The sequence below is a fragment of the Ailuropoda melanoleuca genome, chromosome 3 (genome assembly GCF_002007445.2).
Source record: "Ailuropoda melanoleuca isolate Jingjing chromosome 3, ASM200744v2, whole genome shotgun sequence".
Classification (NCBI taxonomy): domain Eukaryota; kingdom Metazoa; phylum Chordata; class Mammalia; order Carnivora; family Ursidae; genus Ailuropoda; species Ailuropoda melanoleuca.
In genome coordinates, this window is record NC_048220.1 from 23264076 (window position 1) to 23278768 (window position 14693).

Sequence of the window (14693 nt, forward strand, 5' to 3'; positions counted from 1 at the left end):
CTTACTCAGAGTCACACCTCTTTAGCATAAACTCAGGTATGGTTGAAAGAGATTTCATTATCATAAACTTAGGTATGGTGGCCCCTGGCTGGCTCAGTGGGTAGAGCATGTAACTCTTGATCTCAGGGTTGTAAGTTTGAACCCCATGTTGGGTGTAGAGATTACTTAAAAATAAATAAGTAAACAAATGAAACTCGGGTATGGTTGTAAGGAGCTTATTATGAATAACAGAAGATGCTCTTCTCATCCCCATTAGTTAGGAAATTATAAGTGTTTTTAGGAACTCTGTTCCAGGAACAGGTGATGAAGACCAAATATACATATTTCTTATATCACAATATCACAAAGAGCAAATTAAACCCAAAATAAACAGAAGAAAAAAACACCAAAAACAAATCAATAAATCATAAATCAATAAAATATGCAAAAAAAATTAAATCAATGAAACCAAAAGCTGGTTCTTTGAAAAAATTACTAAAATTGACAAACCTGTAGCTAGAGTTGCCAAGAAAAAAAGAAAACACAAATTGCCAATACAAGAAATGATAAAGGGGACATCAACACAGATCTTACCAGCTTTAAAATGATAACAAGAGAATTAAGTGTTATGCCAATAAAGTCAGCAACATTGATGAAATGAACAAATTCTTTGAAAGAGGCAAATTACCAAAACTGATACAAAGAGAAATAACAGATGTGGATGGATATCTCTATATTTATTAAATAAATTTAAGGAAGTTGTATTTGTATATTAAAATACTTCCACAAAGAAAATTCCAGGCCTCATTGGCCTCTGTGGTGATTTCAAACAAACATTTAAGGAGAATATAAAATCAATCCTACGCAAAATCTTTCAGAAGACAGAGGAATAGGGAACACTTCCCAACTCAGTTATAAAGCAACATAACACTGATACCAAAACTAAACAAGGACAATATAAGAAAAAAAAAGAGACTAAAATCCTTCATTAACATAAGTGCCAAAATCCTTAATAAAATATTAACCAATCAAATCCAATACAAAACATAAAAAGGATCAAGTGGAATTTAATCCTAGGAATGTAAGGTTGATTTAACATTCAAATATCAGTTAATATAATTCACATTAACAGAATAAAGGAGGAAAATCATATGAACATCTCAGTTGGTGTGGGAAAAGAATTTAACAAAGTTGAACACCTGCTCATTGTAAGGACACTGAACAAAGAGAAGCAGAAGGAACCTTCCTCAATGTAATAAAGATTATCTACATAAAACCTACAACTAACATCATACTTAATGGGAAAAAGCTAAACTGTTTTTTCTCTGGTATAAGAAAAAAAGGCATGGTTGTTCACTCTCACTACTTCTGTCCTAGCCAGTACAACAAGGCAAGAAAAAGTAATAAAAGGCATAAACATTGGAAAGGAAGAAGTAAAACTATTTTTATCTGTAGATGTTATGATTGCCTATGTGGAAAATCCTAAGGAATAGACAAAAAAAGAAGGAAGAAAGGAAGGAACAAATAAAGGAACGAGGGAAGGAAACCCACTAGAACCAGTAAGTGAATTTTGCAAAGTCTCAGAATACAGGATCAACATGGAAAAACAAATTGTACTTCTGTATATTAGCAAAACTAACTAGAATATGACATTAAAAAATAATACCATTTATAATGTATCAAAAACAAAATATATGGAAATAAATTTAGTGAGTAATGTAAAAGACTTCTACAAAATATTACAGACAGAAATTGAAGATCTAAATAAATGGAGAGTTTATACCATGCTCATGTATTGGGAGACTTAATATTATCAAGGTATCCATTTTCCTCAAATTGATGTATAGATTTAATACAATCCCAATTAAAATCCAAGTAGGCATTTTTGTAGAAATTGAACCCAGTGATATTGATGTAATATCAAGAAATATACAAATGCAACAGGTAAGAGGCAGACTTATATCTTGAAACTACCACAGGGAACAATTTCTAATTTCCCTTCAGATTAGTTGCTAAAAGTAACAGGAATTCTGTTAGAAAGGTATATTATGTGTAACAATCTCAGGGATGAATTCCAATCAACCTTAAAATGAGATGAAAAGAGACTACAATAGTGTAATACAGAAATTATTTTTTCCTTTGTTTTTCATGTCTATTTAGTAAATACAAATGAGGTACATCCCTGGTAAAACACCAGATAATCCCATTTTATTGTCGTTGGTTTTTTTTTTTTTTAATAGAACAATCGAGAATTTTGGTAATGTGCATCCTCTGGGTTGTATATAATTTATTTTATGGAACAGAAAAAGTCCTTGCCACATAAAAGGCATTATCAGATGGAACTAGGAAACTGGAAGAGCGCTGGGAGTTGCTTAAAAGAATAAAAGAATTCTCAACTAAATGGAATTTAAATAAAAACAAAACAAAAAGAATTAAAGAATTTAACTAACATTTGAACACCATATAATTTTCAGTTATTTTATAAATACTATAAAAGCTCTTTCAGCTAAAAACATATTTTTAATCATGAAAGGGAAAAAAGCAGCCTTTAAAACAATGGGTCAGATATTTCATTAAGAACTCACTTCAGGGAGCCTGAGCATTGTAGGAAATAAAACACAGTAAAGGTTGTATGACTACTGAGGGCAGAGATCAGTATAAATATGGGGTGTGTCATATGACCGTATGTGTTACCTACTCAGTAATCGTGGCAAGTAAAGAAGCAGGCAGAGAGAGGAGATGACGTCATAATTTTAAACCAATGGAATTCTTAGAAGAAAGAAAGAAGAGTGAATGGTTTGCTAACAAAGCAAAGTTGCATGATGCTAATGCAAGACGTGTGGCTGTCTTAATAGCCCATGTTACGTTTCTTGTATATAAAATAAGAGAAGACTTGCCAGTTTGTATTTTTTCAGATTTAAAAGAAAAGACCCTACCAGAAAAAAAATCTGTTCCTCTTCAAATTCTTCCCCTTAAAATGGCCACCTCCACCCTAAAATCAGAAACCAAGCCAGTAAGAACCAGCAATAAGAACTAAAATACATGCTGCCAAAATCTTGGCTGTATTAATGTTAAATTATATGTTAATAATATATTCTATGTAAACTACTAATTGATAGACATGCTGGTCAAGCCGAAAGATTTGCTTCAATGCTTTCCTCCATTTCTATCCTTTTAAACCAATTTTATGATATGTTTAAATGCCGTTCTAGAATGTTCAGTGTGGAACCAAATCCATATTTCATGCTTATCAAGTATAATTGTTTGTTCAGAAATGTTTGGTGCTCCCAGACACTGGGATCTCATTTTATTACACAATTAGAAACTTTTCCTTCTTTAATTATACAATTCCGAACCAAAGCTAAGAATGACCATTAATCATACATGACTAAGATAATAGATCATCAAATAAAATTATACGATTTAATGTAAGTTGCAGTTTTATTAGGATGCACCAATCAGGCAATTTTTAAAAATTAGTGTTCAAATTAAGAAAACATGAATAATTCAAAGGTCACTAAATTTAAAAACAAATTTAGGTGAATATACACATAACTAACAGGATTTATGATATATCTGTAGAATTCTCTAGTCAGTATTTTTTTGTGTGTGTCATATTAATAAAAAAGGAATTTTTTTTAACCACACAAAGATTCTGGGATTCCCTGAATTTTCAGCTGCTGCATTTTCTACTCTACACCTGGCAGGTTCTTCTTCCTTTCAGTTTGTGCATTTCCTGTATTCTAAAAAGTAAATAGAAACAGGACCTTAATTGAGGAAATGGTGGGTCTTGGCTAAGGAAATACAGCCACAGACAAGCACTTGTACTTTGCACCTGGGGTTTGTTTTATAAGGGAGACTATTCACCGAAGTATTCCTCATGATCATCATGAGACAGAACCAAAGGTGGCTTTTGTATGGACTCTTTCCTCTCTTGCCTAACTCATCAGCAATAATTTAGGGTTTCTTTTAGATCGTATTGTCTATTCAATATACGTATACACTAATTCAGTATACATTTAAGATTCCTGAAAGAGTTGAAGGTACAACTCAGAAACACTTGGATCTGAGTAGGTAATTCAAAAAAAAGTCAATGGCACAGCTAAGAATGGAACAGAAAAGTTGCTATTTCCTATCCTGTACTTCTAAAAACATGTCATTCTCTCTTGTGCTCTAAAATAACTACCAACTCAAAATTTAGGACATTTTCTTAATTCTGACATTAATATATTAGAAGTGTTTGGCCTAGCCCTATATGCAATTTCACAGGCTTGTCAGAACTGCATATGAAGAGGTAACACAAAGAAACTATGACCATCGTTGATGATTACTCTAATAACCTTATCTGTTTCAAGGTCACTCTTAGAAAGGTCATCTGTTAAGCAGTTTTTTTTTTAAATGATTTTTTATTATATTATGTTAGTCACCATACAGTACATCCCCGGGTTCCGATGTAAAGTTCGATGTGTTAAGCAGTTCTACACCACATGAGCAAGAATTTCCCCCTTCCCATTTATTTATGTATTTTTTTTTAAATGAAAGAACTGTCTGGAGCATTCCTTTCTTCCTGCATCAGAATATAAATTTAGTTCCAGAGGCTCTCATAGGACAGTAGGATAAACACATGCAGCACACTGCGAGGAGCCTAATACACAAACTCAGGAACCTCATTTAGTCAATCATTCACAAAGTGTGCAAAGTGTGTGCTGTTCAACATGCTGGGACATCAGTAAGTTACCCAAGTTTAAAAATTTAAGCCACCTTTCACTTTCTTTAATGAACTAAAAGATGACCATTAATGACTTTCTTGTTCTGTCTAGAAAATATCTCTTCTTTCCAGCAAGGTGGATTGTGGAGTTCTTAACAAGTTCTAAGCCAAAAATAAGGCATAAGCATCACTATGAAGATATATCTAACAGTTATCTGGTAACTCTTTAATCCGAAAGACTTAGAAATTGAGTAGACATAGTGAAAATGCCTTCTTATATGGTTTTGAAGTTTCTCTATTTTTCTAATTTCTCCAAATTTCCTTAGTAAGTATGTGCTAATTTTATCATGAATTAAAATGTAATCAATTTTATATATAAAATAAGAAACTGATCAATGAAACTGATGACCTTACAAACGTGTAGACTAGAAGGCCATTCTATATGATTTAATTAAGTGGGTGGTGAGCACAATGCCCCTCCCTTAAAAGAGTGTCTTTGGAGAGTATGCATTTGGATACTGAGGATCTTCAAGATTTCCAAATAAAATTCAAGACTCTGGTAGGTGGGAATTGGGACATTTCAACACAGTTATTTGATAGCTGGCTGAGAACAAATCTTTGTGAAAATAGAACAATAGGTGGACAGCAAAGATAAACTGAAAACAGGAAGGGAGGGGCTAAAGATAAATACATATGTTCCTGTGGCCAGTATAACTATAAGTTCACACCATTATTTGTTTCCTCTGGCATGGTTTACCTGCCCAATATTATGTAATACACGTAACACACGCAGTATTTTCCCTGGGTACCATTTATGCTAATCACTCAACATTCAAATGAGGGCTGGTATTAATTACCTCTCCCAAATAACTTTTTAAAAATCGAACTAGTATATCATTTTAAGAGAATATAGACCTGTTTCTCATGTTCAAAGACTACATAATTTTGAATTTTTATATAACTTTCCAATAGTAGTAACTAAATTTACACACCAAGGGTTCCAAATAGCACTCCATACTAAAACTATAAATAGAAAAGTTTTACCTCTTGTTTTTCTTGATTTTGATCCACATTAAGTAAAGTTGGTATTTTAGATGAATCTGTTTTCTTTGATTCCCTCTTCAGCACTTTTATCTGTTTAACTTTTGCAAAAATATATACAACAATGACAATTTGTTATTCCTACCCTGAAATTTTACTTTCCTTTCCAAGAGTTTCAAATAGAAATTCTGATATCCACTGAAGTCAGTTTCTCAGTTTATTATAAAGGAACTGAATAAATCATCAGTTGTAATGGTAAAATATGTCAATCATAAATGATCTGTTTTATAACTTTACAAATAGCCTACCAGGTATTAAAAGAAGACATTTAATTTTTTAAATTCTGCAGATAACTGTTAAGTGGATCAGGTAATTCCTCTTGAACTGTACTAGTACTATTTTCTTGCTATTATATTAACTTTTCACAAGGTGTCACTGTTCTTCAAAGAAACAAAACATACACTGTGTAAAAAAAAAAAAAGGAGTTTCATTTTAAGAGCTCAGTACGTGTTATAAATCTTAATCTACTAAATCCTTGGATGCCTGAGGCACATACATTCCTGCTATTATCTGGGCAAAAATCATGGGGAAACAAAGGAAATTGATTTACTCCAGGTAGTAGACTGAACCAAAATCACTTTCTTCAAATACTGTTCTAACCTATCAACAATATTGAGCTAAGGAAAAATCTGCCTTTTAAAGTTTCCTTAATTCTTCTTTAAAAACTCTCTCCTTCAAGTCTTACCCCTTACTTGACGATGAGGGAAAAATTTCTCCTCAGCTGATAATATTTTTCACAGCAATTTACTATCTCGTGTCTAAATCACATCATAAATGTAAGTTATCTCACAAAAAAAGGCCTTCTTGTAAAAGCTACCATCTGGGTATTTGTAAAGCTGGGCAACAAATATGTACCTTCCATTCCTTTCACCTCCTTGGGCTGTACTGTGAAAGGCAATTCTGGGAAATGGAATTCCTTCCTGTCAGATCTGGAAAAATTCAGCTTTCTTTTGTTTCCATTTGCCATTTGGTCACTTTGACCTGTTCGCTCATTAAATACACTCTTCTCCATTTGGCTCTAAACAAGCAAATAAACAAGAGTTAATTTGAAAAAAAGATGTGTAACTGTTTTTTGAATGATAAGCCTAAAATTGCTAGCCATTTTGAAGGTAATAAGATAGACATTGTATGTTATTTTATGCAAAGTTATTTTAATAATTAATAAGTAGACTACCAGGGGTGCCTGGGTGGCTCAGTTTGTTAAGTGTCTGCCTTCAGCTCAGGTCATGATCCCAGGGTCCTGGGATCGAACCCCTCATTGGGCTCCCTGCTCAGCAGAGAGTCTGTTTCTGCCCCTCCACCCACTTGTGTGTGCGCGCTCTCTCTCTCTCAAATAAATTTTTCTTTTTAAGAAAAGAATTAGAATACCACTTAAACACATAAACATCAAATTCCAATAAAAGTTTCATGAAGCAAACTTTTAAAAATACGTTGGATATTCTGAGAATAAAAGTGTTGATCAGGAGAACCACCATCTTAACTTTTAATTTATAATCCTATTCATTGTACTCTGACTTTGGACAAATTGCTTCAGCTTATTTTGTTAATTTATTTTTCTATTTACAAAATGATGTACTCTGGACACAGGGAGAACCCAGCATTCTAGAAAACCCTTTGTGTTACCTATTTTTTACCTATTTTTGCTCATTTGGTTACAGATGATAAAAACTCTCCAAAGTTAATGAACGCTCTGCCACAATGCAATGTGTAGTATCTCACTGTGTGGATATATATTAACATGCCTAATGAGTCACTTGCTTTTAAATAGATTTGTGTTGTTCTCAATTTTTTAATATTATAAGTAACATTATGCTTCAATTTTGAATAAGCTATTTCCCTATGTAAAAAATGAGGGAATGAATGACACTGATTACATTTTTTTCTAGTAAAAAGTTTAATGCATCTATTTGGCAATTGCCTTTAATCTATAAAATATTAAAAACATTTTTGGGTGAGTGAAAGACCAAAAAGTCTTATGACCTTTTTTTTTTTTTAAAGATTCTGGAGGGTTTTGTTGTTGTTGTTGTTGTTGTTGTTGAAGTAATCTCTACACCCAATGTGGGGCTCAAACTCATGACTCTGAGATCGGAGTTGTATGCTCTTCTGACTGAGCCGGCCAGGTGCCCCAAGTCTTGTGACTTTTAAGGTTGAAAATCTTAACTTTTTTTGTGCAAGTCACACATAAAATACACAAATCAAATTATAAGAGATTAACTCAAATTGTGAAAGCACTAAGGAAACGACGACCTATTTTCATCTCAGGAAAAACAAAAAAGCTAAAAGCACATTTTTCAAAATTATTTTTTAAATTTTATTTTAGAGAGAGAGAGTGTGTGTGTGTGAGCGGGTGGGAAGGGGCAGAAGGAGAGAGAGAGAATCTCAAGCGGACTCCACATTCAGTGCAGAGCCCACTGCGGGGGCTCGATCTTATGACCCCAAGATAATGACCTGAGCTGAAATCAAGAGTCAGATGCTTAACCAACTGAGCCACCCAGGCACCCCTAAAAGCACATTTTTTTAAATGCTGGAGCCCCCAAAATAGAAAAAAGGATTTGGTGGGGAGGGAGTCAAGGATAATGTTGAAAGAAGCCACGTTTTAATGACTAGCTTCTTGCCTTACTTGAGTGGGACCTGCATCCTCTTGCCTGCTATTAGACAATACCTGTCTAGTAGATTGTGAAGAAGTATGTCTCTTTCTTGCTCGTTCAGTCAACCTATTATTTAAAAATGAATGCAAAGTTATTAGAACTCCCCAGAAGTACTTCTGTTTTAGCTTCAATAATGAAGAAGTTATATTGTGGTAGTCTAAAGTCTGAATAGTGAGTGCCAAATTGCGATTGTGAGTGTGTAAGTGCCAACTGCTCTAAGTAGGTGAAAAGAGCAGAGAACAACTTGCTCACGACTAACATCAGTGGTAACAACCATGTTGTGGGATTACTCTAGCTGGCTTTCTTAGTCCCTTGCATCTGTTTTAAATCTGGACCTCTCTCTCTCTCTTTTTTAAGTAAGCTCCACACCCAACGTGGGGCTTGAACTCACAACCCTGAGATCAAGATTCATATGCTCTACAGACTGAGACACCTGGGTGCCCCTAAATCTGGCACTCCTAACTACTGGGTATCTGAATTTCTGAGCATGCTGTCCAAGGCTGGTTCACAACCATGGTTATTGTAACCATGGTATTGGGATTATCTCAAAAATGAATGGGCTCTTGCTGTCTGTAGCCTGCTGTACCTTTGGACTGACACAGAAACGTCCACTTGCCCACCTCTGCAGACCCCTCAGCTTCACAACTTATAGTCCAAACCAGTCTGCTAGTATTGGTTTGGGATGCTAAACGTAGTCTCCTTCCTCATCTAGAGTCACAGTAGTTTCCTTAAATTTAGCACTGGCCGTGATGCCTTGCTAGATAGACCCTTGCTATACAACACACTGCCCTTGATTAACCAAACTCACGGTACCAATCTTCCAATCTATATCAGTAGCTAAATCTACAACTGGACCAATATGTTGTTTTACTTCCAAAATATTTGACCTTCAAAAGTTAATTGCCTGTAAAAGATTATTTTCAACTATTCATTCTCCATTTAGAAAGTTTGCTATGATACAGACAAAATGCTTACTTTGTTATACTAAGACAGATCAATACCAGAACCAAGGTCACATCAACTTTTTCTTCTTCAGATGGGAAGAAATTATTCTGAGTGTCTTTTTTTTTAAATGAGGTTTTTCCAAAAGCCATTAGTGATAAGTTAAACATCTATATAAGTAAGAAAAGTTAATTTTTTCTATAGTATTCTTAACAAACAGTAATGGCCTATTATATGATTATAATTTTAATATATCTTCAAATTCAGTTTATATATAGATGCTATGAACTTGATTCTTTGAAATACCATTATATAGGAGCATTGTGTTACTTAGGTCCATTTCCTTCTGTCTCTTTTCTGTTAAACTCACCTTGAACTGGGATGGGAAAAATTTGAATTGGGATTTGAAGCCATCAAATTATTGCTAGTTAGATTGATGGGTGGCATCATCATACTTCCTCCAGCACGTGGATCATCTTTCATGCCATTAGAATTAGTGGAATTGACAGGCTTTGGTGGTTCATTGATTACAGGTTTTGTATCTTGAGACATAGTATGAGCATTTTCAATGGCATCCTGTTGATAATGTCCACCTTCACACTCTATCTTGTTTGGTTCTGAGATATCTCCTGTTCCTCCTTTGACTTTAATAACTCTGACTTTTATTTCCTTGGGCTTTTTCTCTTTTTCCATTTCCTGGAATAGACACATCCAAAATCTGAGTCAGAAGAATAGTTATTTTTACCATTAGAGTGCTAACTATAATACAGTTATACCGACTAAAAAGAGAACAACTTTTACTTTTCCCAAAACTGGAGTATTTAGCAGTGTATTGGTATGAGTTGTTTTCCTTTCATCTTTCATAAGTTCATTTTCTTTAGAATTCTCTTTTGGTTTTAGCAGTGTATTGATATAAGATGTTTTTCTTTCGTCTTTCGTAAGTTCATTTTCTTTAGAATTCTCTTTCGGCTTTATGAATGAGTTGACTTTTGCTTCTTGTAGTAATTTAGCTCTCAGTTCTGGTATGAATCTGATAAAACAAGCAATATCAACAAATAATCTTCTTATTTATGTAGATAAAGTATTTTATCTTTAATGGACCACTTAATTTATATGTCATCTATAGCATAAATAATCAATAATGCATGCCAAGAGATGGTACAATATTTAATACAAATTGCTTCCTGGTAAGATACATCTTCCAAAAATTTTTGCATGGGAATTTGCTACATAAAACTTTTACAGAATAGGGGCGCCTGGGTGGCACAGCGGTTAAGCGTCTGCCTTCAGCTCAGGGCGTGATCCCAGCGTTCTGGGATCGACCCGCATCAGGCTCCTCTGCTAGGAGCCTGCTTCTTCCTCTCCCACTCCCCCTGCTTGTGTTCCCTTTCTCACTGGCTGTCTCTGTCAAATAAATAAATAAAATCTTGAAAAAAAAAAAACTTTTACAGAATAGGTTTATATGAATTAGATTCCTGTTGTGGTGCGAACTTTACTCAATAAAAGTATTATTTTTCATTTTGATAAATACTTTCAAGGAAAACTCAGGTCATTTTGTCCTTTTTGTGGTTCCTTTAAGGTAACAGTACTGAAAAGATCAACTAATTAGCTTCTGAAATCTTATTCTAGAGAAATAATTTTAGTACAAAATGTAACAGAATACATCAATATCAAAGGGAGATTATTTTGGTTTTGGTTTGAATTTTTTTAAGTTACTTATTTTTTAATAGAAAAATCCATTCACATAGCTCAAAATCCAAATGCTACATGGAAAAATCTCCTTCCTACCCTGCCCCTAAGTTGCACAGTTACCTTCCTCGAAGCAGCTACAGTCATGTTTTATTTTATTTTATTTTATTTTATTTTATTTTATTTTTATTATTTTATTTTAAAGTAAGCTCTACACCCAGTGTGGGGCTCGAACTCACCACCCTGAGATCAAGAGTCACGTGCTATACTGACCGAGACAGTCAGGTGTCCCCTAGTTTGTGGAAATTTTAAAATATCATTCTATGAGTGAATTCTTCCCCAGTTTAGCCCAATCTTGCCAGAGCTGCGCAAGACACATGTCTAGTAAAGTGTAGTGTGAAGAGATGAAGAAAACAACCAGTGTGATTCGTTCGGCTGAATAAGAACACGTCATACTTCTGTCAAAACGCCCTTGTATTGCAGAAGGTTCTGTGAAAGGGAGAGGCCTCTTTTCAAAGGAAAGGGTCTTCCCCAAACATTTTCTGAAGACTGTATCATTGGAATTCAAGAACCTTCACTCCTTCCATCATACTAAAATCCTAGGATCTTAGTACCCAAGTGAAATCAATATGGTCTACGTAAAACTGATATGAGCAACTTTTTAATTCAATAACGGGCACTTTTTTCAACAATGGCACTTTCAATACAGCTTCTTCTCATTTTTTTGTTTTACATCAAAATTCTTGGTTTGTTTTATATTAAAATTCTTTAAATGCCTGAAGTTCTAAGTACTCTAAAGGATTCTCTCTTCTTTGTCTTTTTCTAGTTTAGTCTATCTTCAATGGCTGTTCCTGGACTATTCCATGCCTAATCTTAAGTCCATCACATTTTAAAATTATGTCCATCTTTTCTGACCTCACATCCAAAGCCCACCTGAATGACTCTGTAATTAAAGTAAAAAAATTTCTGTTTCTTTCAAAGCCCAAATAGAAAATGGTGGGGTTTTGTTTTGGTTTTGTTTTGTTTTTTTTTTTTTTAGAAATACAGCTGATTTAAGCCAAAATATAGAAAGAGCCCAGATGTCCATCATCAGATAAATGGATAAAGAAGATGTGGTATATATACACAATGGAATATTACTCAGCCATCAAAAGGAATGAAATCTTACCATTTGCAATGACATGAATGGAACTAGAGGGTATTATGCTAAGCAGAATAAGTCAGAGAAAGACAAATACTGTATGATTTCACTCATACATGGAATTTAAGAAACAAAACAGTTGAACATAGGGGAAAGGAAGGAAGAAAATAAGATAAAAACAGAAGTAGGCAAACCATAAGGGACTCTCAACTATAAGAAACAAACTGACAGTTGCTGGAGGGGCGGGGGGTGGGGGACAGGGTAACTGGGTGATGGGCATTAAGGTCGGCACTTGATGGAATGAGCACTGGGTGTTATATGCAACTGATGAATCACTAAATTCTACCCCTGAAACGAATAATACACTATATGTTAACTAAGTTGAATTTAAGTAAAAAAATTTTAAAAAAAAGAATACAGCTAATGTATAAATCTACATTGTCATTCTATATTACATACACAATGTAGGACACAGAAGGGCTAGAGGCCTGGTCCCTATCTTCAGGGAACTTCCACATTGGTAGAGAGAATATGACAAAAAAACAAACAAACACTATAACAGAAAGTATATAAAGCAGAGGGAAAAAAACATTTGAGAAATAAAAGCCCATTATAACATACAGATCAGAGATGCTACCAGAAGAGGAAAAACCAGACTATTCTGAGTCAGAGGTCCAAATGGTAATAAAGCTAAAAAGTACTGATTGTTTATTTACTATCTTCAGGCCTATGATTACCATTGAAAATGTGAATAAAGAGCTTAGCACACTGCCTAGGACATTGTAACTGTAATGAATGTTAACTACAATTATTTTCATTAGAATTTTCATCATGATGCCTGTAAGTCTACCATAGACCTAGTTAGTAGAGGAACTAAGTAAGTAAAATTTTTGTTAAATTGAATTTTTTGTGTGTGTAACATTAACCTATGTAGCAATTCTCATGCTAGGAAAATTCCCTGACATAAAACACTACGAAGTCCACACTCACTCAACATGCTTACTTTTCAATAAACCCATCTCTAGTAAAATACTCATGATGCAAAAGATCAGTAGATGATGTCCTCTGAGCAGGATCAATTTGTAAACAAGCCTAGAAAATGAAAAAAAAAATTCTAACATTAAGTAAGTTCTTAACAGGGCTCTATAAGGTAAAAATTAAATTTATTTGACATATGTAGAAGTAAGTAACTACCCGTAGCTAAAACCATTCTTGAAAAGATGGATTTAGACTTTAGGAATTTCTGACAATGAGTTCTGACATTTACTTCCCTAAGAAATTTGTACTTGTAAAGCATTATTATAGGTTAAATGTCCTGTGATTCTAGCCGAAACAGAAGTCAGTCTGCTTCTGCTGGAATTAGCAGAAATTAATTAGTTCATTTTGGTCCTCTCATTAGCACTGTAAGGTGGAAAGTTGGTGGATTATGATTTTCATTTTACAGAACTAGAAGCATAATTAGTGATTTACTGTATGAGAATTTTAACTCATATTTTCTGAATCCTAATCCATTGCTTTTTCTATGGCATAATACAACTTCACAAACATTCAAGCCCCCAAATCTTTTAATATTCCATTATGAGAACAGCTCTTTTTTTTGTTTCCCTATCTTGGGAATACTTCAACTGAATAGAAAAACAAACAAACAAAATCCCACAAAACAAAAACAGACGATGGAAGGAAGAGTTTTGAAAATAAGTCAAACATCATAAATTTATATATAATCGAATAACTAGTTGTAAATAGAAGATATTTTTAACCAAAATATTAAAGATAGAATTTGAATAAAAGCCATTTGCATTATAGTTTTCATTTCTTCCTTTAGAAGAAGGCAAAACATAAAAAGAAGGCAAAACATGATAATAATTGGTAATTTTTATTGATGTTTGCTATGTGCCACACAATACTCTACCTAGCTTTTTCCTATATCTTGAAGTCAACAACAACCCTACAGGTAGGTATTATTATTATCCCCATTGTACAGATAAGAAGACTCAGATAAAGAGAAATCAAGTAATTTGTCTAGATCAAACAAATAGAAGAGTAGAATTAAAATCCAGAAAATCCAAGGTAATTGAATACAATATTACCTTTTTATTTCAAAATGTATATGTTTAAATTGATTTACGAAAAAAGTTGTAAAGATCTGCTATACAACAATATGAATATAGCTAATAGTACTAACTAATATAACTGACAGTTTTGAAACACAAAAATTTCATGTTGTGTGTTTTTTACCACAATAAAATACATTGACTCACAAAGCAAAATTGAGTTCATTATCTACTTTATGATGGGAGAATACTGCAACTAGCTAAAAATATGTGCTTATTTAAGAATATGATAGTAATCCATCAATAAAGCTTAATAAGAAAAATGCTGGGGTGCCTGGGTGGCTCAGTCGGTTAAGTGTCTGCCTTTGGCTCAGGCAGGGTTCTGGGATCGAGTCCCACATCAGGCTCCCTGCTTATCGGGGAGCCTGCTT

At 33.8% G+C, this 14693-nt stretch overlaps 1 protein-coding gene across 2 annotated transcripts in view; it reads right to left on the bottom strand.

Annotated features, from left to right (window-relative positions):
- CDKL3 (cyclin dependent kinase like 3) overlaps nucleotides 1-14693 on the bottom strand; it is a 103471-nt gene that overhangs the window by 45639 nt on the left and 43139 nt on the right. For both annotated transcript variants that reach the window (XM_034656015.1, XM_034656016.1), the window contains 7 exons: nucleotides 13212-13300; nucleotides 10180-10408; nucleotides 9749-10074; nucleotides 8451-8502; nucleotides 6644-6806; nucleotides 5732-5829; nucleotides 2916-2971 (listed from right to left, as the gene is read on the bottom strand). In XM_034656015.1, coding sequence (XP_034511906.1) covers nucleotides 2916-2971; nucleotides 5732-5829; nucleotides 6644-6806; nucleotides 8451-8502; nucleotides 9749-10074; nucleotides 10180-10408; nucleotides 13212-13300 — 1013 coding nt within the window. The remainder of the gene's footprint in view (nucleotides 1-2915; nucleotides 2972-5731; nucleotides 5830-6643; nucleotides 6807-8450; nucleotides 8503-9748; nucleotides 10075-10179; nucleotides 10409-13211; nucleotides 13301-14693) is intronic.